Here is a 22,207-nt window from a genome sequence, read left to right as displayed (position 1 = left end):
TATGCAGATTTAAGGGTTTTCAGCTCATAATTTTTTTCCCCTAAGATTCAGTCTACTTATGCGGATAAGGGTTTCCAGCTCACAATTTTTTTCCCCCTAAGATTCAGTCAACACTCCTCACTCTCCCAAGATTTCAGGTATGTTCTGTACTAAGAAAAACAAATACACAAAAACTGTTCATAAGCTTCTTGTATAAAGATGCTTATTCATATTTGTTAGGACTTAAAGCCCCAAGAATCCCTAAAGTATATATATACTAAATATTCCTAGAGTATCTGAAATATGCTTCAAGGACACCTAGCTAAACAGAATTAAATCACAAGAGTAGAAGCTTTCCTGTGGACCTTTATCTAATCCCACCCCTACACATTCAGGTCCTTATACACGGTATCAGCAACGAACAGTCTCCAGGGCAGCCATGGTGGGACTGCGGCCTCGAGGGTCCAAGGACTCCCTGGCTGGAGTACCACAGATTATGAAGCCATGCCTAAGGGTCCAATTAGCTACGAAACACACTTCCGTGTGCTTTAAAAAAGAGAGAAAGTTGCACAATTCCCTTCCGTAAAAATTTTTCATCATTTCTAATATGCTTATATATCAACGAGATAATGGAATATTATCTGTTAAAACTGTAATATGGGGCAATAAAGACATATGGTAACTAAATCCGAGCAGCAGCTGTAAGTCTTCTTTCCAGCTACTTCCTGTATCTGAGACTTACCTCAGCTTCTGAAAGGTTTATGGGAATGTTCAAGATGCCAAAAATCCATTAACAGTATGAAATTATTGCCTTTTGGACTTTACTGATCATGATCACCTTTCAGAATCAAGTGCTTGAAATAAGCACAATTAAAATTTTAATCAGTCACCTGTACTTGTTGAAAGGGCAGGAGCAGTCTTTCCTGATCACGATAATGATATTAAGTCATAATAAGAACAATGAAAGTAGCATCAAAAGAAAAATACCAGCTGTTCTCTGTTGAGTCTGCTTCTCTGAGGACCTTCAGGAATTTCATACTTTTCTTCCTGTTCATATACTTTTCTTTGCAGACATGCTTTCACCCCTGACCAAAAAAAAAGGATAAAGGCAAAAATAAATATCAAGTAGGGATTATCCCTTTATCATTGAAATTTCACAATTCGCCTAAGCGTTTTAAAACAGAATGTCTTTTCTTCTTCCTATTGTTTGGAAATAGAAACAGAAATTTTACTTATGCAAAAAAAAAAATGTGATAAAAACTGGAGAGAAAATCTAAGAAAGTTCTCCTTCAGAGGATTGAGTACTGAACAGTAACTGCAACTTTAGTCTCCTTTCTGAGAAAAGCTAAACCAATACATTATTTCAAACACAAGAATAAAAATCCACAGTTTTACACAGCTATTACCAGAATTAAGATGAATTAAAAGTCCATCAAGTTCAGCCACAGTAACCTGAACTTGAGCACTTATTGTCTGCACCACTCCTTTTGGCAGTCATGTGTCTAATCTCCCGTTACACTTAAAATAATGCGACATTAAGGAAATTACTCCATAGCACCTAGCTCAGTGGGCCTCACAAGAGGGACTCAACAGTACCTGTGAAGATAAACAATAAGCAGTGCTAGAAAACACATTTAGGATTTCACAGACCTCAGTGAAGTCACAAGCCTAGAGATGAGTAGGTTGGGCCTTGTATGAAAAACAGCATTTTTCTGATGGCTCGGGTAAGTGCTCACAGTTCAGGTTAAAAAGCAAGAGTGGCAGAGGGAGCCCAGCCTGGCACTGTTTACAGTCATTCCATTAACTGGCTCCTGGGTTGTGAAGTCCTCCAGCAGGAGGGCCATTTGCTGCCAGCCAGTATCAACTGTCTGGCAAAGCTCTAGAAATCAAGTGAGTCCTCAGGCATACCCAGAGCCGATAATAGATGGGAGGACACAGTTAGCTTAATCTAGAGGCCTGGTCTTGCAATACTGCCTGTCATCATCAAGGAAGGAATTCACAGCATGACATATGAGCCTTGGTGGCACAATGGTTAAGTTCTTGGCTGAAAGGTTGGCAGTTTGAACCCACACAACTCGACTCTGTGGGAGAAAGACCTGGAGACCTGCTTCTATAAAGATTACGGTCTAAAAACCCTATGGGGGATGTCCTACTCCATCACATGGGGTCACTATGAGTCAAAAGTTGACTCGACGGCATCCAACAACAATATACCTATATATCTGTATCTACGTTGTTGTTAGGTGCCGTCGAGTCGGTTCCTACTCATCGCGACCCTATGCACAACAGAACGAAACACTGCCTGGCCCTGCGCCATCCTTACAATCGTTGTTATGCTTGAGCTCATTGTTGCAGCCACTGTGTCAATCCACCTTGTTGAGGGTCTTCCTCTTTTCCGCTGACCCTGTACTCTGCCAAGCGTGAAGTCCTTCTCCAGGGACTCATCCCTCCTGACAACATGTCCAAGGTATGTAAGACACAGTCTCGCCATCCTTGCCTCTAAGGAGCATTCTGGCCACACTTCTTCCAAAACAAGTTTGTTCGTTCTTTTGGCAGTCCGTGGTATATTCAATATTCTTCGCCAACACCACAATTCAAAGGCGTCAATTCTTCTTCGGTCTTCCTTATTCATTGTCCAGCTTTCACATACATATGATACGACTGAAAATACCATGGCTTGGGTCAGGCGCACCTAGTCTTCAGGGTGACATCTTTGGTCTTCAACACTTTGAAGAGGTCCTTTGCAGCAGATTTACCCAATGCAAGACATCTTTTGATTTCTTGACTGCTGCTTCCATGGCTGTTGATTGTGGATCCAAGTAAAATGAAATCCTTGACAACTTCAATCTTTTCTCCGTTTATCATGATGTTGCTCATTGGTCCAGTTGTGAGGCTTTTTGTTTTCTTTATGTTGAGGTGGAGGCCATACTGAAGGCTGTGGTCTTTGATCTTCAATCTGTATCTATACATACATACATATAGACAGAGCTAGCTCTTGTTTTGATGAAGTATAACTAGGCTAAATTTGGGATCTGGAGTCAAATGACTCGGCTACCCCTGTTACTTACTTTGGAATAGTTACTTAAACTCAGAAACTTTGGTGGCATAGTGGTTAAGTGCTACAGCTGCTAACCCAAAGGTTGGCAATTTGAATCCACCAGGTGCTACTTGGAAACCCTATGGGGCAGTTCTACCCTCTCCGGTAGGGTCACTATGAATTAGAATCCACTTGAAGGCAATTGGTTTTTTGTTTTGTTTTGTTTTGGTCTTCTTTGAGACTAAGTTCCCCTGCCTGTGGGAAAAAGAGAAGAAAAAGGGAAGATAACCGTATCACTTGTTTCACAGGGCTGCTATGGAAAAACTGTGACATTCTCTGGAAGCTGAAAACTGTACTAAATTATGTTCATCATAAAAAGAAACCCTTCCCACTGTTTGTTATTGGTGTTTGAGATTACTTTGTTCAATAACTTAAGTTTCATCACTGAGGAAACTCTGTGATGGCAGGAATCATACATTATTCACTTTTGCATTCCTCCAACATCTACTCTGGTCTTGCATGGAGCAGGTGCTTGATAGCTTGATATTGGCAAAGCTGGGACAAGAGCTCAGGTCTCTTCACTCATTGTCTAGTGCTATTAATATAAAAAAGTTTTTATAAAGTTCACTAAAGATGTAAACACTAAAGAATTTTATCCACACAAATAACGAAAAATAATTACACAGCACCTATAAATCAGCTCGGAATTATAGTCCGAACTTGTAACTATTTCAACCTATTTCTGGATATCAAAATGTTACCTACCTCGTGTATCTCATATCTAATGATATTTAATGCCTTGAGACTTAATCAGAAAGACTTTATGGCTGCAAAAAAAAAACATACTTGGGGTTGAGAATTTGAAATATAGGCTGGAAATATATGATTTAACAGTATTTTGAAAAACCTGTGAAAGATGCCAGTGATAAAATTCTGTCCAGCTGATCCCTACGTGATTCAACAATGGGATGATGTCAACACAGGAGAAGAACCGCTGCTAGGCCTGTGATCCATTCACACGCCTATCAAAGGGCTGCTTCCTGAAATGAAGGATGGCCCCAAACCAAAAGTTCACCGGCTACATGTACCAGAATTATCTGAGGACTGCACTTGAAATAAATGAAGATCATTTTTTTTAACACTAAGAGAAGGCCTCTTGACCTATAAAAATCATCTTGACAGTAAAATCCAACACTGGATAAGACAAAAGAACTCAAGACTTTCTAAGAGTTTCTATCCAAGAGTCCACTTTAAATTGATCCAGATTCATGAGATATCATTTTTAAACATGCTTCTCTATTATCCCAAACTGACATAATTAAACTCTATCTCTGTCTACAATAAGTCAATCTGTAGAATTGAAAGAAGAGAGGAGAAATCGAAAAACAAAACAAAGCAATGGTAACTTTCAAAACAAAAAATGTGCTTGAGTCTTCATTTATTAGGTATATTTCAGCTTATTCCAAAGTAATCCTCTAACACTAGGATTTTCGAAGTATTTAAAATCATAGAATTTAAGAGGTAAAAAAGATCCTAAAGATCTAGTCCAGCTTTGTCTTACAGATTTGGAAAATCAAATGCAGAAACATAAAGTGACCTGCTAAGATCACCAACAACTACAAACTTAAAGTTAGCCACTTCCTAACACATACAACCTTCTACTTCAATGCTCTTCTCATATACTTATTGAGTGCCAATTATGTACAAGAAGCTGTGGTGGCACAGTAGTTAAGAGCTTGGCTCTGAATCAAAAGGAAGGCAGTTGGAATCCACCAATCCCTCCTTGGAAACCCTATGGAGCAGTACTACTACAGAGTCACTATGAGTTGGAATCAACTTGACAGCAATGGGTTTGGTTCTGGTTTATTATGTACAAAGTCATAGCCTCTGCCCCTGAGAAATGAAGTCGTATTCATTTTTGCATTCCTGTTGTTTTGCCTTCTCATTCCATAATCCAAATTAAAAATGATGTTGTCGATGTTTGCTGCCTTTGAGTCAGCTCCCGACTTGTGGGGACCCCATAGAGTTTTCTTGGCTATAATCTTTATGGAAGCAGTTTCCCAGGCCTTTTCTTCCAGGAAGCCACTGGGTGCATTTGAACTGCCAACCTTTGGGTTATCAGCCACTTGCAAACCACTTGTGCCAACTGAACACCTTCATTAAAAAACTAGAAGGCTGTATTTTACTTCTGAGGACTTACTTGTAAATGTATTTTTAATGCATTCTTTCTCTCTCAATAAATACTTAATCCATTATAAAATTCAGTCATCATAATTATACCCATATTTCAAGGAATTAAGGGTGCCACTGAGACAATTTCAAGTCATGGCATGTATCGATGGCAAAGAAAATCCTCATTCTTGTCCAAAAATTTAGAACTTTCTATGACTTGAATTTCTGTTACAGAGTCAACTAGAGAAGACAAGTCCAGAGCTACAGATAAACATGACGCAGATTCGTGCTCTCCAGATTCAGCTTCTCCCCATTGAGAATGTCCTGCCTTTTAAAGAGTAACAGACGTGGGAGCAGCTCTGATTGTCAGAAAGATAATAAAACAGAAAAACATTTGTTCACATTTCATTTTATTTTAAATATGGTAAAAGTAAAAACAATTGTTTTCTTAGGTAAATGTCTGAATGCATAGTTGTTTCTGAAAACAATGTAGGAACAATATACCTTAAATATAAAAAAATTCGCAAATATTCTGGAAGTATCAGTCATTCAGATATACTAGTGATGTGGGATTCTGAAATACGAGTAAAGCAGGAAATGGTACACAGCCAGGGTCTGAGTTATTTGTGTTTCTGGCATTGAACAAACAAAATGCACAAGGTATTAAATATTAAGAAAAAGTAGAATATCATTAAGAACTATGGAGCATCAAGAAGTTGTTTTATTGTTACTTCCCTGGGTATAAAGGAGTAGAATGTATCTATCAAAAATTGTTGTATGTGTTATGTTAGCTGTATATAAGTTTATTCTTCTTACACTTGTACATCTTCTAAGACCAAAATCTCTTTTTGTAAATGTTCATTAGCAGAGACCTACCCTAGTAACAATTTTATTTTATAAAAACAATTAATGCTATGCCAAAAGCAGAATGCACCATTATAATCTGAAAGTGTAAACATTGGCTAGTACACTGAAAACTTTAATTTTTCATAATTTAAAATAAAATACTTATAATCATAAGGTCTAACCAAAGGACTTTTAGAGGAATATGTTTTTTAAAAGCAGAAACCAGTGCTTAAAAGTCATATACCAATATTTTCTGGTTAAGGAAGAGAAAAAAGAAAGCCAAAATTCTTTAAAAGCCAGTTCATTCTATTCCATTGTCTTTTTACCTTTCTAACTTTAAATGACCAAGGATATAATTATATGTTCTAAGGAAAGACCTTAATAAAAATTATTATTATAGCTACAGTCTATGGGTTTGATTTTTTTTAATGTCATATGTACTTGTACCATACCCCAAATCCAGCAAGACTGATACATTATTCCCATTTTAGGGGAAGGAACAGAAATGGAAAGAAGTGGCAAAACAGAAAGAAGTGACAGAACAGAAATTTGAATTTAAATCCGCTTAATTTTCTTAATCCTATCTGCTTTTTTACACTAAAATGTAACATTCTGGCACACAAGGTAAACCCTGAGGTCTAAAAGGCACAATGTGGCTACTTCAAATGCTTTAAAGTGGTTAGACATTCTCTAAAATGATGCTTAATATATTCTAAAAAGCCAGAAGAAAAGATTTTAACAGTTGACTCTTCATTTCTCCAAAAGCAGAGCTCTGTCAAGAGCCTGGGTTCTCCTCAGCTTGGGAATGTTAGCACAAACTCAAATTCGGAAATCAACCTAGGGTATCTGTAGTCACCTATCATGCCATATGTAATTCATGTTAGCTTTGCTTACGCTTTGGTGACCATGTCCCTTTTCTCCAGTGTGGCCAAGTCTGCTATGCTGAGCCTCTGAATCCTATATCACGAGTGTAATGGTGCCATAAAAATTAATTGCTTCTTTTTATATATAAAAAACATTTTAAAAATAGCATAGCTTTTAATAATCACTAAGTAAAAACTATTTAATGAAACTGGTATTAAAATATTAACTTTACTGTATATCGAAAACGAGTCTCAAAATAAGTTTCGGCTACGTCAAGATATACTAGAAACACTGCCAGTGTGTTTGCATTAACGTGCTCGTATATGGTTTCTATATTAAGAACCAACTCCAAAATAAATCTCTGACTTAACTCAAACTCATTTATTTTACAAGTAAATTATTATTTACTGTTCTCTTCATTTAAACACATCAGCCCTTTTCTAAATCTCCTTTCCTAAGATACACAGAGCATTTATAGCAGTATCTTACATCAGTGAGTAGACCAGCACATAAAGTCAAGGACTGCCTACTGAATGCTCTTACAGCTACTGGAAGAAATGAGTGGCTAATGTTAAATTACAGAAATAATAAATGGACTGCACCTATGCAGGTGGCTTATTCATTTTATGGGTTTATTTTGCTGATTGTTTTTAAACTCTCAAGAGATGTACATTCAAATGGTATTTATGGATCCTGACAATGTGCTGGCATTAATCAATTGAGAGAATTTAGTCTTAACAGATACTAGCATGAGGTAAGCATGGCACCAAGAGACATGAGATGGCGGGCACTAAGAGGACAGCATGGCACTTCCATGGGAAGGTGCCAGCACTTTTATAGTTGGCTATGCCTCAATCCATAAACCTTTCAGCTTTAGAGTCGTTGGTAAGTAAATTTCTGTAAAAAACTAAACCCAGTGTCAAATTGATTCCAACTCATAGTGACCCTACAGGACAGAGGAGAACTGTCCCATAGGGTTTCCAAGGAGCGGCTGGTGGATTCCAACTGCCAAACTTCTGGTTAGCAGCTAAGTTCTTAACCACTATGCCACCAGGGCTCCAAATTATTGAGGCACATAAGGAACACTGACATTCTCTTTATTCTGGCAACAACTTGCCTATGTCACCTAATATCAACTATGAAAAAATACTTTTTTTTTTTAAACTAAGGAATAGTTTGCAGTTCTATAACATGTTTGAGTTAGAGTTTCTGCATCTAGAATTTTCTGAAAGCTGGGATTGACATCTAGTTCAAGGGTTGTACCTGGAATGCCTACAAGGGCCAGTTGAATTACATTAAGTGTGAGGAATCTGGTGTTAAGTGGTAGGGAGTTGTACAGATGTACAGGAAAATGCACATCACACCCAAAGGCATAAAAATTAATGTTTATTCCACATTAAACCTGAAATAAACATCAATTTTGCCTGCTTTGGCCTTTAGACTGACAATCTGATACTCCTGGTGCTCATCTAATCGTACTCTTCATGTCACAGATAAGGAAACTTAGTCCTGAGAAATTTAAGCAGCTTTCCTACCGACACAACTGGAAAGAACACATACATGCTCTAACCTCTGCTGTTGTCGCTGTTAGGTGCCACTGAGTCAGTTCCAACTCACAGCAACCTTATGTACAACAGAACAAAACACTGCCCAATCCTGCGCCATTCTCGCAATCGTTGTCATCATGCTTGAGCCCACTGTTGCAGCCAGTGTCTCAATCCATCTCATCGAGTTCTTTTTCACTGACCCTCTACTTTAACAAGCATGATGTCCTTCTCCAGGGCCTGGTCCTTCCTAATAACACGTCCAAAGTATGTGAGATGAAGTCTTGCCATTCTCGCTTCTAAGGAGCATCCTGGCTGTACTTCTTCCAGGACAGATTTGTTTGTTTTTCTGGCAGTCCATGGTATATTCAATATTCTTCTCCAATACCATAATTCAAAGGCTTCAATTCTTCAGTCTTCCTTATTCCTTGTCCAGCTTTCACTTGCATATGAGGCAACAGAAAATACCATGGCTTGGGTCCAGCACACCTCAGTCCTCAAAGTGACATCTTTGCTTTTTTAACACTCTAAAGAAGTCTTTTGCAGCACATTTGCCCAATGCAGTATGTCATCTGATTTCTTGACTGTTGCTTCCATGGGCATTGATTGTGGATCCGAGTAACATGAAGTCCTTGACAACTTCAATCTTTTCTCCGTTTATCATGATGTTGCTTATTGGTCCAGTTTTGAAGATTTTTGTTTTCTTTATGTTAGGGTGCAATTCACACTGAAGGTTGTAGTCTTTGATATACACCAGTAAGTGCTTCAAGTCCTCTTCACTTTCAGCAAGCAAGGTTGTGTCATCAGCATATCACAGGTTGTTAATGAGTCCTCCTTCAATCCTGATGCTGCATTCTTCTTCACACAGTCCAGCTTCTCAGGTTATTTGCTTAGCATACAGATCAAGTAAGTACGGTGAAAGGATACAACCCTGACACACACCTTTCCTGACTTTAAACCATGCAATACCCCCTTGTTCTGTTTGAACAACTGCCTCCTGTTCTATGCACGGGTTCCACATAAGCACAATTGTTAAGTGTTCTGGAATTTTCATTCTTTGCAATGTTATCCAAAATTTATTAGGACCCACACAGTCGAAGGCATCTTCATAGTCAATAAAACACAGGTAAGTATCTTTCTGGTATTCTCTGCTTTCAGCCAAGATCCATCTGATAACAGCAATGATATCCCTCTTTCCACGTCCTCTTCTGAACCTGGCTTGAATTTCTAGCAGTTCCTTTTTGATGTACTGCTGCAACCGCTTTTCAATGATCTTCAGCAAAATTTTAATTGTGTGTGGTAGTAACGATATTGTTCGGTAATTTCCACATTCTGTTGGATCACCTTTTTTTTGGAATGGGCACAAATATGGATCCCTTCCTGTTGGCTGGCCAGGTAGTTGTCTTCCAAATTTCTAGGCCTAGACAAGTGAGCATCTCCAATGCTGTACCTGTTTGTTGAAACATCTCAATTAGTAGTTCCATCAATTCCTGGAGCCCTGATTTTGCCAATGCCTTCAGTACAACTCGGACTTCTTTCTTCCATACCATAGGTTCTTGATCATATGGTACCTCCTGAAATGATTAAACCAATTCATTTTGGTGGATTGACTCTGTGTATTCCTTCCACCTCCTTTCAATGCTTCTTGCCTCGTTCAACATTTTCTCTGTAGAATCCTTTCAATACTACAACTCAAGGCCTGGATTTTTTCTTCTGTTTTTTCAGCTTGAGAAATGCTGAGCATGTTCTTCCCTTTTGGTTTTCCAACTTCAGGTCTTTGCATAGATCAGTTTATTTTTAAATCTTTATGCTTACTTATAAAAAATAAATCATGCAAGAAAATGCTGGGCATTCTCTATTCAGCTTTAATATATTCTGCCTCTCTTACAATAAATCACATTATCACTTAACACAGGACTATACAGGAGGACTGCTATTTTTAAACAATAGCTAAAAAGTACATCAAATGGCAGAAATTGCTGACTACCTTGGTGGGGAGCAAAGGAAAGACAATGTGTTTGGCTTTGTCTTCACTGGATGAATGAGCTTATTTACTCTAATGGCAAAGTGCCACTCTCTAACTTGAACCGTACAAGTTCCAGAATGAAGACTTACTTTTCAATAGACATTTATAATAATTGTAAATTCATATCAACTTCCTAGTGAACTACTACTGAGATAAACCAACTGAGCTGATTTATTTATAATAACAACTAAACACGGTAATAAAATACTTTAAACTTTTGGCAATTTAAATGGTGACACAATAACGCCATCAAAGAACCGGTAAGAATCTACCTGCCAAAACATTTCCCAATTAACTAGCATATGTAGTAGATGACATTTAAAGGTTTTATTTATTCGATAAAAGTTAAACTATGGCAAGAATTCTTAACCTATTCTCCATTTAAAACAAAATATCAAAATTTTCATACTTCCTAGTCATAAACTAACCCTATGAGGCAGTTCTACTCTGTCCTATAGGGTAGCTATGAGTTGGAATTGGCTCAACGACAGGTTTTTTTTTTTGAGTCATAATAAACTCATCTGAAGTATAATCTATGCTATAATCCTTAATTTTGTATATCAAGATTTTAAAACTGGTAGGTTATTTTCTACCAATATAAAGATACTTCTTTAAATTTAACCAAAATACTTCATATTTGCAATACATGTTGAATAAAATTCACATTATTCTATCTGCCACTAAAATAGTTCTGCAGAAAGATGGACTCTTATTCTCCCTTTTGAAGAAATAAAAAGCAACTGCATAACCACATTCTTGTTGTGAATAATTTCCAAACTAAAATGATTTAACATGAATAAGTTATTTATGTAAACACAGAATTCCGCATATGCCAGAATGATATATCCTTCAAAATGTGTTAAGCCACATTTTCTATTATACTTAAAATTTTGACTGAAGCTTTCATTTTGCAGAAATATAGAGATGAACTATTTATCTTATTAAAACTAAGAGACTCTTTTAGCCCAGATGTATTCTTGATCATATCTACCATTTCATGAACTTTCCTTTTGCCCTGATCTTATTATTTTTTTATAGGTAAGCAGCCCAATTCCAAAACACTCCTTAACTCAAAGTCATTAAGGCAGCTCTGGCTACCTGAGCAAAGCCCAGACTCTGCACACTAATGCAGCTTATGAACTCTGGCGCTACAGTATTTTTTTAAAAGGAAGTTTTTCCTATTCAGAAAGGTGCTCCTTTATTCTAAATCATGAGTAAACCACTCTTGCCTCCCATCTCATAAAAGCATATGTATCAGCGAATGCATACCTTCATTCTTGAGCTGTATGAACCACTGATGATGTCTGTGGATTTATATTAAGTGCAGTCACTTCTCCTACTTCCAGAAGGAAAAACAGACCATACAAATGGGAGGGAAGGGAGCAGAAAAAACAGGCTTTCTTGAATTCACAGCTTCATACAAATGATCAGAGAATACAATGAAGATGGACTAAAGTTTATACTGGAGTTTTGTTAAATGTCTAAAGGGGGAAGGATTATCCCTCCCCGTAAGGCCACAGAATTTCCTTACTTTCTCTTGAATTTGATTTCACAGGCAAACACTGTTCCTAAAACTGCCAAAGATGGAGAAACGGGCCTCTTTGGTAACCTAATAATCTACCACTGTTTTCTTTCTTTGCCATAGGAATTCACACAGTTTGTGTTGTTGAAAGTAAAGATATAATTGTGTCATGATTTTAACTTTTAAGCAATTCTGACTTTTCCATAATACTTCAGTAGTCTTAATATTTATCCTCTAAGCATATACACTGTTTCAGAGTATCTTAAAGAATCCATAATTTTCCCATTCCTCTCATATTTAGCATACTCCCCTACTTCCTGCTATTAGAAATAGCACTGCTAATAGTTTATTTTCTCTGTATTACTTGCTTAGGGTAATTCTCAGAAGTGGGACTAATGATCAAAGTATGTTGATTTATTTTTGTTCTTAGAGAATCTTTAGATCAATCCCTGCTCAACTGGAATCGAAACAAAACAAAAACACCCTGCTGCACCTTCCCCACCTTACTGAGACAAGTCTGAAGTAAAACGTCTGACACATTCCCCTAGCAATTCGCCTCAGTGTTGAGGACACATAAAACTTCCACAGCAGCAATTTTACCTAACTTAGATGAAAGTGAGGAAGACAGAGAAATTACTAAAGAAAAGATGACAGCCACCTCTCCCCTCTTCACAGTGAGGTGAGAAATGAGGAAGCAGAATCAAATTGGAAAAAAAAAAAAAAAGGTTAGGCTAGAGGAAACTCCAAAAGTGGGGCATTAAAATAACAGGTCAATAAAAGATATTTTATTTTTTGAATGCTACTTTGCATTTTTAGGATGCAATTTTACCTTATCCCTATTCTCTTACCATATTGGTAAAGTATAAAAAAAAAGTATAGGGTCACTGAAAAAGAGGAAGACCCTCAAAGAGATGGACTGACATAGTGGCTGCAATAATGGGCTCAGGCATAATGATTGTGGGCATAGTGTAGAACCCGGCAGTGTTTCATTCTGTTGTACACAGAGTCTCTGTGAGTCGGAACTGACTCGTCGGCACCTAACAACAGCAACATATTCTCTCCAGGAGATGAGTAAAATTATTTATTATATATCTTCTATTCCCCCAACATAGTCGTTCCTTAAATTACCAAAATTCACCCTTGTTTTTTTATGAGGATGGTCATTAGGTGCTTGTAAGGCACTGGCACCAAAAACTAGAGCTAAAACAGAATCTCGGCCACAGATGTGACCTTGAAGAGGGAACTTTTCCTATCTATAACTTCTATTTCTGTAAAATACCTGTAAGATAAAACATCTGTCAGATAAATATGGTGTGAAAGAATGGCTGATACGGTAGTATAATTACAGCCTGTCCTCAGAATCTACATGCTTAGCCCATTAGCTATGTAAGATACCCGACATACTTAATGTAGAAAAAAGAGACTTTAACCAAGACAAAAGATTTTTAAATGGAAAACTTCGGAGCCAAAGGATCCAAATTCTTATTGTTAATTTATTTAAATGAGTCAATTATCCTACACAGTTACAGAAAAATTTAAGATACAATTTCCTACTGAACTTACTTGATTTCTGGAAAATTCCATGTGAAGTTAATATTAAAGTTTCTATATAGGTAACCCAGTTCAGGCTTTGTCTACCAGCAAGTCATATCCTCAAACACAAGACCTAGTTTTAATAAGTCATAAATCTTTACAACTAATTTTGAAAGCTTTGGTCTACTTCATCTTTCTTTAATATACATGGGTTTCAGATAGTTTTTGAATAGCTCTGAAGCATTTTTTAAAATCAAACCGAGAGGCTTGACACTGAGCAAAATACAGAAACTGTGAGAAGTATATATTAGGAAGAAATTATTTGAGGGGTTTTGCCTTCCTTTTATAAACCCCAGTAACTATTTAAAGTAATTGTTCCAAACCTTGAACCTCTTTCTCTTGGGGTTCTATATTAGAAAACATGGGGATATGAACTTCATTAAGAGATTCCATCCATCCTTTATCCTAAAAGAACCATTGAGAGTATGTTATTCACCACTGTGAGAATCACCAAATCTCACACTATTAAATCGGCTTGAGTCCATCAATGATTCTATAAAAATGACATGGCCAAGCCATTAAAGTGACAAAACGTTCATTTCTTAAAGAAGCCAAATTTTATGGAAATGAATCATGTAGCCTGTATACGTAACCAAGTGCAAGTTCAGCATATTCACAAGAACTAGATAAAGTTAAATGGTAAATGCCTTAACATTCAAGATTTCACATGGCTTCTTTATTACCGAGGCCTTATTATTGTGCAAGTCTATTCTTTCCTATAACCACTTGCAAGGTTTCAAAGGTTTCTAGTGTAGGTTCAGTACAAAAGCTTCTATAATCATGGAACCATTTTAAATGAATTTTTTTTAACATCAAGGCTCAGTAAGATGTGCCACAGATTTGACAGGAAAGGAAGGTACAAAAATAAGAAAGTAAGACACAGTGAAAAACTTTTTTTTCTATGTAAATGGTCAACAGTCCAATTGCTAATCATACTTCTGAAACTGGTAATGACTGGGAAGGACTAATAACAAAGGCTGATGAAGTCTTTTAAAAAACCAAACAATAGTATAGCTTAACTGGTAAAAAAAAACGTCTGCCTTGAGCATTATGCTCTTTTAACAACTACTTATATGGGATCAAATGGACAATAGCAACTTGAAATATTAGGTAGGAACCTTAGGAGGCAGAGAGTTTATGTTAATGAGGAAGGAACCACTCAGAAAAGGAGGGTGAGAACGGATACACAACTAGAAGAATGTAATCGGTGCCACTGAATCGCACACATCGAAACTGTCGAACTGGTCTATGTTTTGCTGTGTGTACGCTCAACAACAAAATAAATAAATAAAATTCAAAATATAAATAAATAAAAGCGGCTTTGGTCTAAGCGCGCGCGCGCACACGCGCACACACACACACACACACACACAAACAGACTGATGAGAAGAGGTGCCGGGGCATTGCTAGTCACAGCCACTTAGCGGGATCAGACAGCATCAGCGGAGACTAGCCTCACAAGAAAGAAGTGGTAGCTGCATTTAAACAGGACACAAATATCAACTGCTGAAAAGGAACTGTTTTAGAAGCTCAATGTCACACTACAGATTAAATTAATAATATAAGATCTTGATAAATCAAGCATTTCTACCATAAAAGCTTCAAAGCACAAAGCCATAAAACACAGTTTATAAAAACAAATTCTAATCCATCATTTGCTTCTTGAAAAGAAAGTTTCATTAAAAATACCCACTATTTTTTTTTTCTAACTTTTTTTTTTAAATAATTATAAATTGGCATGAGATTGTAAAGAAATGTACGGGGAAGTTCCACGCACCTTTCACCAGTCTCTCCCAATGTTAACATCTCACACAACTATACTTCAATATGAAAGCCAAGGAAGTGGCACTGGTACAACTCATGGGACTTTTTCAGATTTCACCAGTTATACAAGCACTTGTGTTGTATGTGGGTGTGGGGGTGTGTGTGTGTATGTAGATACTGGAGCCAGGAAACTTTATCACATATGTAGCTTTATATAACCACAATCAAGATACTCGATAGCATCATCACAAGACTCTGCCATGAGAAGAGGGCACGGCCATCAAACAAATACAGAAGGCATGCGTTATTTGCGTAAAACAATATGGTAGTTAACAAAAAAAGGTCGCTTCAATGTACTATTTAGCCATCCTAACGAAAGTAGATTCTTTAGCTACTGAGAAGAAAATAACTCTGTATAAGCTTTCTTTTTTATTTTGCTTTAAATCCTAGCAAGGATAAGAAAGGCAAACAAGTGACAGTAGGGAAGGTGAAGATAGGGTGTTTGGAAGGTGATGACAAGCAGTTCTGAAGGTGGTGGTGGGGTGTTTGACTACTAAGAAGTGGGTAACAGGGAAAAATTTCCAGGGGAGGTTTAGATAACAGCTTGTGTAGTCACCTCAAATCAGGTAGTACAAGGCAGACTAAACTTCCCAACGACTTCATATAATACACTGGATAAAGCAAAAGGGTGTTATACAGGTAAATTTTTAAAAAATCATTAAAAGAAAAACTACTTCCATTTCATATACCCACCCTGCAGTATATTTAAAACATGTGTTTATTAACAAGTTAAATATATCATATAAAGGAGCCCTGGTGACACAGTAGTTGAGCATTTGGCTGCTAACAGAAAGGTTGGCTGTTCGAACCTACCAGCTGCTCCACATGAGAAATATGTGGCAGTCTGCTTCCATAAAGATTACGGCCTTGGAAGCCTTGTGGGGCAGTTCTACTCTGTACTACAGGATCACTATGAGATGGAATCGACTCGAGGGCAAGGGGTTTGGTTTTTTTGGGGTATATCATGTAATGGAAATACAGGCTGCTTAGGCTTAAAAGTCTAACTATATAAATCATTGTACTCTGTATTAAAATAGTTGGCATAGTAGGAAAAAGCTTTTAAAACCAGAACTTATTTGCACACACTTACCAAGAACATCTAGATGATACCATTAATATAGCTTTTCAAATGCACTGACTAAGGGAAGAAAAATTAGCATAAGTTCTTTAAATAACTATTGGCAGCAATGCACTATGAGAAATGAAATTAGCCTACTTAATTTATTTTGTAATTCTCCCAAATCCAAATACTTACATTCAAATTTTAGGACCCAGCATCCATTGAGAATCCCAAGCATACATTTTAGGGTACTTTGAACAGTGTCACCAGGAACAACAACGTGAGTTACTAGAATACAAAAGAAACAGTAAGAAAAACAGAGATGTAAACCAAAACAATTCTGTTATTAGCCTGCTCTTTATAACCAGACTGTATCTTACAAACTAATACCTGAATTTACTTCAATGGCATCCCTTTTTACACTTAAGCACAAGACTTCTTTTATTTAGCCAACATTCTCTCACCTGGCTACCAAGATAAAAAGTCAGATCATAAACCATAAATTTTAAAGCCATGTTATCATAATATTTTCTTAATTTTCCAATTATAACAAAGGAATTACAGCAATGCATTGCACTACAAATTGTCATTAGCAAACACATAAATTTGCTCTTCTGACATAGCCTTCTGTCTTAACACGTGTGCAAAGCTTTAAATTTCCTCACTATATTAAGCCTGTAAGTAATTTATAACTTACACAATTTAAATTTATTGCAAGATGCATGAGTCATATTCCAATATCTAAAACATATATACATTGTCAAAGTGAGTTCTCTAAAAGGAGTTATATACTTTAAAAAAAAAAAAAAATTCCTAGAGAAAAGTCAAAATCCTCACCTGTACTGTCAAACTCAGCACATTTTTTAGCCTTAAGAATTGCTGCAAGCTCACTGAGCATTTTCTGTTGTTCTGAGGAAAGGCCACTGCCTATAAGCACAAGGGGCCTATCACTACGTTGGACAGTGTTCATCTGTTAATGAAAAAGAAGCCACAGCATTACAAACATTTAAAGACAAGAGAAAAGCATTAAACTGACTGTCACTTGATACAAGCTCGAAGAACGTCATTACTTAGCTTACTCTATCTAGTAATTCCCAGTAATTTCTGTTGATCAATTATTTTTCCATTTCTTATTTTTCCCCAATAAATAACACTAATTGTGATAGCCCTCTACATCCAGGACATTTTGCTTCCTTGATACTAATCTGGGTCTCTCTAGAGTTTTATGTCTTCATTTTGTCACCAGTAAGCCTTTTTTTCCCTGCTTGTTTCAAGTAACCCAAAATACCCATATCATTAATTTCCTAACCCCCCGGGGCTAACTTCTTCCAATGGAGTTACCTTTAACTTGGTCAGTTTAGTTTAAACTAAAATTATCTTGTTGTTGTCGTGTGCTGTTGAGTCAGTTCCGACTCACAGAGACCCTATAGGACAGGGCAGAACTGCCCCAGAGGGTTTCCAAGGAGAAGCTGGTGGATTTGAACTGCCGACCTTTCGGTTCACAGCCAAGCTCTTAACCACTATGCTGCAAAAAACCAAGAAAACCAAACCCATTGCCGTTTCGTCCATAATGACTTATAGCGACCCTATAGCACAGAGTACAACTGCCTCATAGAATTTCCAAAGAGCGCTTTCTAGATTTGAACTGCTGACCTTTTGGTTAGCAGCCGTAGCACTTAACCACTACGTCACCAAGGGGCTCCAAAATTATCTTACTGACGAAAAATCAGTCTTAGAACACTTGAGACTTCTAGAACAGTGGTGACCCCAAAGATAGAAAACACATTTTTAATATCAAAGCAGTTACCCCTCTCTAAATATCACTTCAGCTCTATTCCGGTACTACTCTGACACTAACTGCAATGCAGTTAGCTCCTCCTCTTCCGACCCTAACCACGCAGAGCTTGTTCAGATCTCACAGAGTTAAGGGGCACAGTCCTTCAGACTGCCAAATCTGCCCACGAGTCAGCCACCAGCTACAAGTTTGGGGGTTCAGACCAACTGACTACAAATCCAGGGGTTCCTCCTACACCCTCAGTGTAGTCCCTGGGTGGCGCAAATGGTTAAGCACTCGACTACTAGTTGAATATGTGGCTGTACCCGCCAAGAAGCATCTCAGAAGAAAGACCGGGTGACCTGTTTCCGAGAGGTCACAGCCTTGAAGAGCCCATGGAGCAGTTCTACTCCGTACATATGGGGTCACCCTGAGTCAGAACCAACTTGATGGCAATTAACAACAACTAGTACTACCAGTCCAAGTTCACGACAAGTCCCCAGGACACCTGTACTTCTAACCTGCTGGCTAAAAACCTAGGGGTCCCCTCTACCCTCTCATGTTTAATAATTTGCTAGAATGACTTACAGAACTCAGCAAAGCCCTATACTTAAAATTATAGTCTTACTGTGACAAAAAGGATACAACAGAAATTCATAAGACGAGGTATGGGAAGATCCCCAATGTGGAGCTTCCTTATTCCCAGGAACCAGGAATGCATTACCCTCTGGGAGCACTGTCACCTATTATCAACCAGAAAGCTCAACCGAATGGAGTTCTTATTGAGGTTTCATGACATAGGCATGGTTGATAGAATCACTGATCACCTGACTGAACTCAATCTCCAGCCTTCCTTTCACTCTCTAGAGGTATGGAGTTTGGATGATATCCCATGGCCAGCTCTTACCATAAGTTACCTTTCTAAACATAACCTGTCTAGTGGCCTCCATGAATAACAAAAATATTCCAGTCACTCAGGAAATTCCAAAGGTTTCAGGGCTGCCTCCCAGAAACAGGGACAAAGACCAAATTTGGGGGGTAAAGCACTTCATCCTACACCCTCAAAACCAAGAAACAATAAAAACACACAAGAGAATTCAAAAGTTAGAAGATCAGATCCTCCAACAGTAGTAAGTCAACGCAGCGCATGGGAATGAAAAAGTGCTCCAAGAGTCGTTTTTTACTTTATTATCTAGACTTAACTTATAGGAAACAAAACAGACAAAAATAAAGGGAAGGCAGCAATGGGGAGCATCAAAGACAGAGATTAGATGTGAAAGATTCAAAGGGATAGTGTTTATAATAGCAGCCAAAAGAAATTTAAAAAATAAAATTGAATTGGGAGTTAGCCGAAATCTACCTAATAGAAGAGAAGCAACAAACTACACAAAGAAGAAAGACAGGTAAATCAGCACTAATGTATTAAAGGACAAAAGTCAAACACAATGCTGCAATTCTCAAAGGCAAAACATAGAATTCTCCTATGTACGTGAGTATATATGTACACGGAACATCTGGGCTTACAAGCACCAAAGAACATGAGGGAAATACTGAAGGCATGACTACCAGCACAGTTTGGCAACTAGAGGAAAGACAGTTAGCATTCAAATACTTCACATATCATAATAGCAATCATCTTATAAATTTATTCAGTCTGATGTCCTACATATATGACATCTAAATCTTCTGCTTTATCTATAAACAGACCAATCACAATAATTCATTCACTAGTATACTGCAGTATACTATATTAGTATGCTATAGTATACTAGTATAATTCATTCACTTGTATATAGGAAGTATAACATTTTCAAAGATTTCCATAAAAAAATTACATGGTAATATTTCAGCACTTAAATGTTCACCTACCTGAATTACTTATTCCTTCCAAGGTTCAAGTAACAAAGCTTTTACCGGATATGCTATCTATCTATATCACATTTCTATGTATGTGTCTTTCCTATTCACTAATTTATAAGATGATGTAACCATATCTAACATAAACTCTGTAAACAGTCTGTAACATAAAATAGTTCAGTGTACCTTATGGATTATTCAATTACTATGTGGTAATATATTAAAAACAGTATTTTTAAAATCCTTGTCAGTTACACTGATGAGTGCCATAAATATAACTCTAAATGGAAGATAACCAAAACCAAACCAAACCCGTTGCTGTCGAGTCGACTCCGACTCATAGTGACCCTAGAAGACAGAGTAGACCTGTCTCACAGAGTTTCCAAGGAGCGCCTGGTAGATTCGAACTGTTGACCTTCTGGTGGAGCAGCCGTAGCTCTTAACCACTATGCCACCAGGGTTTCCAAATGGAAGCTACTACTTCTTAATTTATATAACTCCACTTCAACTATAAATTAGTTCCCTGCACAAATACAAGAGTGAAAAGATATCAATTCTAAATATAGCCTATGAGCTATTTCCACCAAGCCAACGAAAGCACCAAAGTGGGTCAAGCATTTTCCAAGCATAGTTTGTTTGTTTGTTTGTTTGTTTTTAACCTCAATACAGATAGAAACTGGCCCTAATTCCTCGCAGTTAAGGAACACTATAATAAAACATAGAGCAAACAGCTGCTAAAGCCACACGTCTGATTTGGGGTGAGGGCAGGAGAACGGCATTTGATTTGAATAAACAGAGGCCTCAGAATCATGATGCTCAAAAGAAGTTCAAAAAACCTACAAGGGTTCAACATACTTTAGAAAGATTAGGTGTTACGTACACTGGCATTAAACAAACTTCAAGAATAATCCACATAGTACTTTTTCTTAAATAAAATTATTAGCTATTCTTAATGAGTTTACCAAATAAAAATAGTTATAAAACTTCTGGGGAAAACACAAAAAAAGATGACAACCCGCTTGAAAGGGATCACAGTCAAAGAAGTCCCAAAATGAACATGGCAAGCAGCTTTTTAAGTCTCTTTGGAAGACCAAAGAAGAATTGATGCAGAATTATGGTGCTGGTAAAGAATACCATAATGAATATATCATTGACCATAAGAAGAACAAACAAATCTGTCTTGGAAGAAATACAGCCAGAATGCTCCTTAGAAGGACAGAGAGACTTCATCTCACATACTTTGGACACATTATCAGGAGAATCAGCCCCTGGAGAAGAACATCGTGCTTGGTAAGGTAGACAGCACCAACAAGAAAAAGGAAGACCCTTAACGAGATGGGCTGACACAGCGGCTGCGACACTGAGCTCAAACATAGCAATGACTGTGAGGGTGGCACAGGACTGGGCAGCATTTTGTTCTGTTGTACAAAGGGTCACCATGAATCAAAACCAACTCGATGGCACCTGATAACAACAAACTTTAAAGAGTTTACTTCTCATATTTATAGTAGTGCTTTCCAAGCATCACTAACCTTTACCTGAAAGGTAAAAAAAAATGCAAACAGGGACAGAGAAATTCAAACCCTACCTACTTATTACACTTTCCCTTGTGCATGATGCTCCCTGGAGAAGCCTCTCAGAATAACTTGGCAACCACCGATTCGAAGGATTTTAGCCTCAGCAACCCAGCACTTCTGCTTGTTCCCAGTGCAAAAATTAGTCATAAAGGGACTGCAGTCCTCATATCCATGCATCAACATACACTTCTTGAGCGCTCACTCTAAGCCAGACACCGTCCTAGGTGCTGGGGCTACAGTAAATAAGAGTCAAGTCAGCTCTCACAGAGTTTATATACCAGCTGGCAGGAAAAAAAAGAGTAAAATAAAAACACATTAAAGCAGATATAAGTGGTATGGTAAAAGTAAAGCAAGCCAAGGGGATAAGAAGTCTTAGAGATTGCTATTTCATATATGATGGTACAAAGACCTCTTGGATAAGATGACACTGCAGAAAGATGTGTAGGAAGTAAGAAGCATGCCGCATGGCATTTGACTTCTTAGATTTATTCCTGATAAAGAAAACAGCTGGTACAACAGCCCTGAACTGTGA

General features: G+C 37.5%; 1 protein-coding gene across 2 annotated transcripts in view; it reads right to left on the bottom strand.

Annotated features, from left to right (window-relative positions):
• The window catches only part of BARD1 (BRCA1 associated RING domain 1), a 106,317-nt gene that overhangs the window by 6,328 nt on the left and 77,782 nt on the right, over positions 1 to 22,207 (bottom strand). For both annotated transcript variants that reach the window (XM_064286705.1, XM_023541769.2), the window contains 3 exons: positions 17,305 to 17,437; positions 16,663 to 16,755; positions 967 to 1,064 (listed from right to left, as the gene is read on the bottom strand). In XM_064286705.1, the coding sequence (XP_064142775.1) occupies positions 967 to 1,064; positions 16,663 to 16,755; positions 17,305 to 17,437 (324 nt within the window). The remainder of the gene's footprint in view (positions 1 to 966; positions 1,065 to 16,662; positions 16,756 to 17,304; positions 17,438 to 22,207) is intronic.

This window comes from Loxodonta africana, chromosome 6 (genome assembly GCF_030014295.1).
Source record: "Loxodonta africana isolate mLoxAfr1 chromosome 6, mLoxAfr1.hap2, whole genome shotgun sequence".
Lineage (NCBI taxonomy): Eukaryota > Metazoa > Chordata > Mammalia > Proboscidea > Elephantidae > Loxodonta > Loxodonta africana.
Note: the sequence above shows the minus strand (reverse complement) of the source record. Positions and strands in the feature narration are given on the sequence as shown.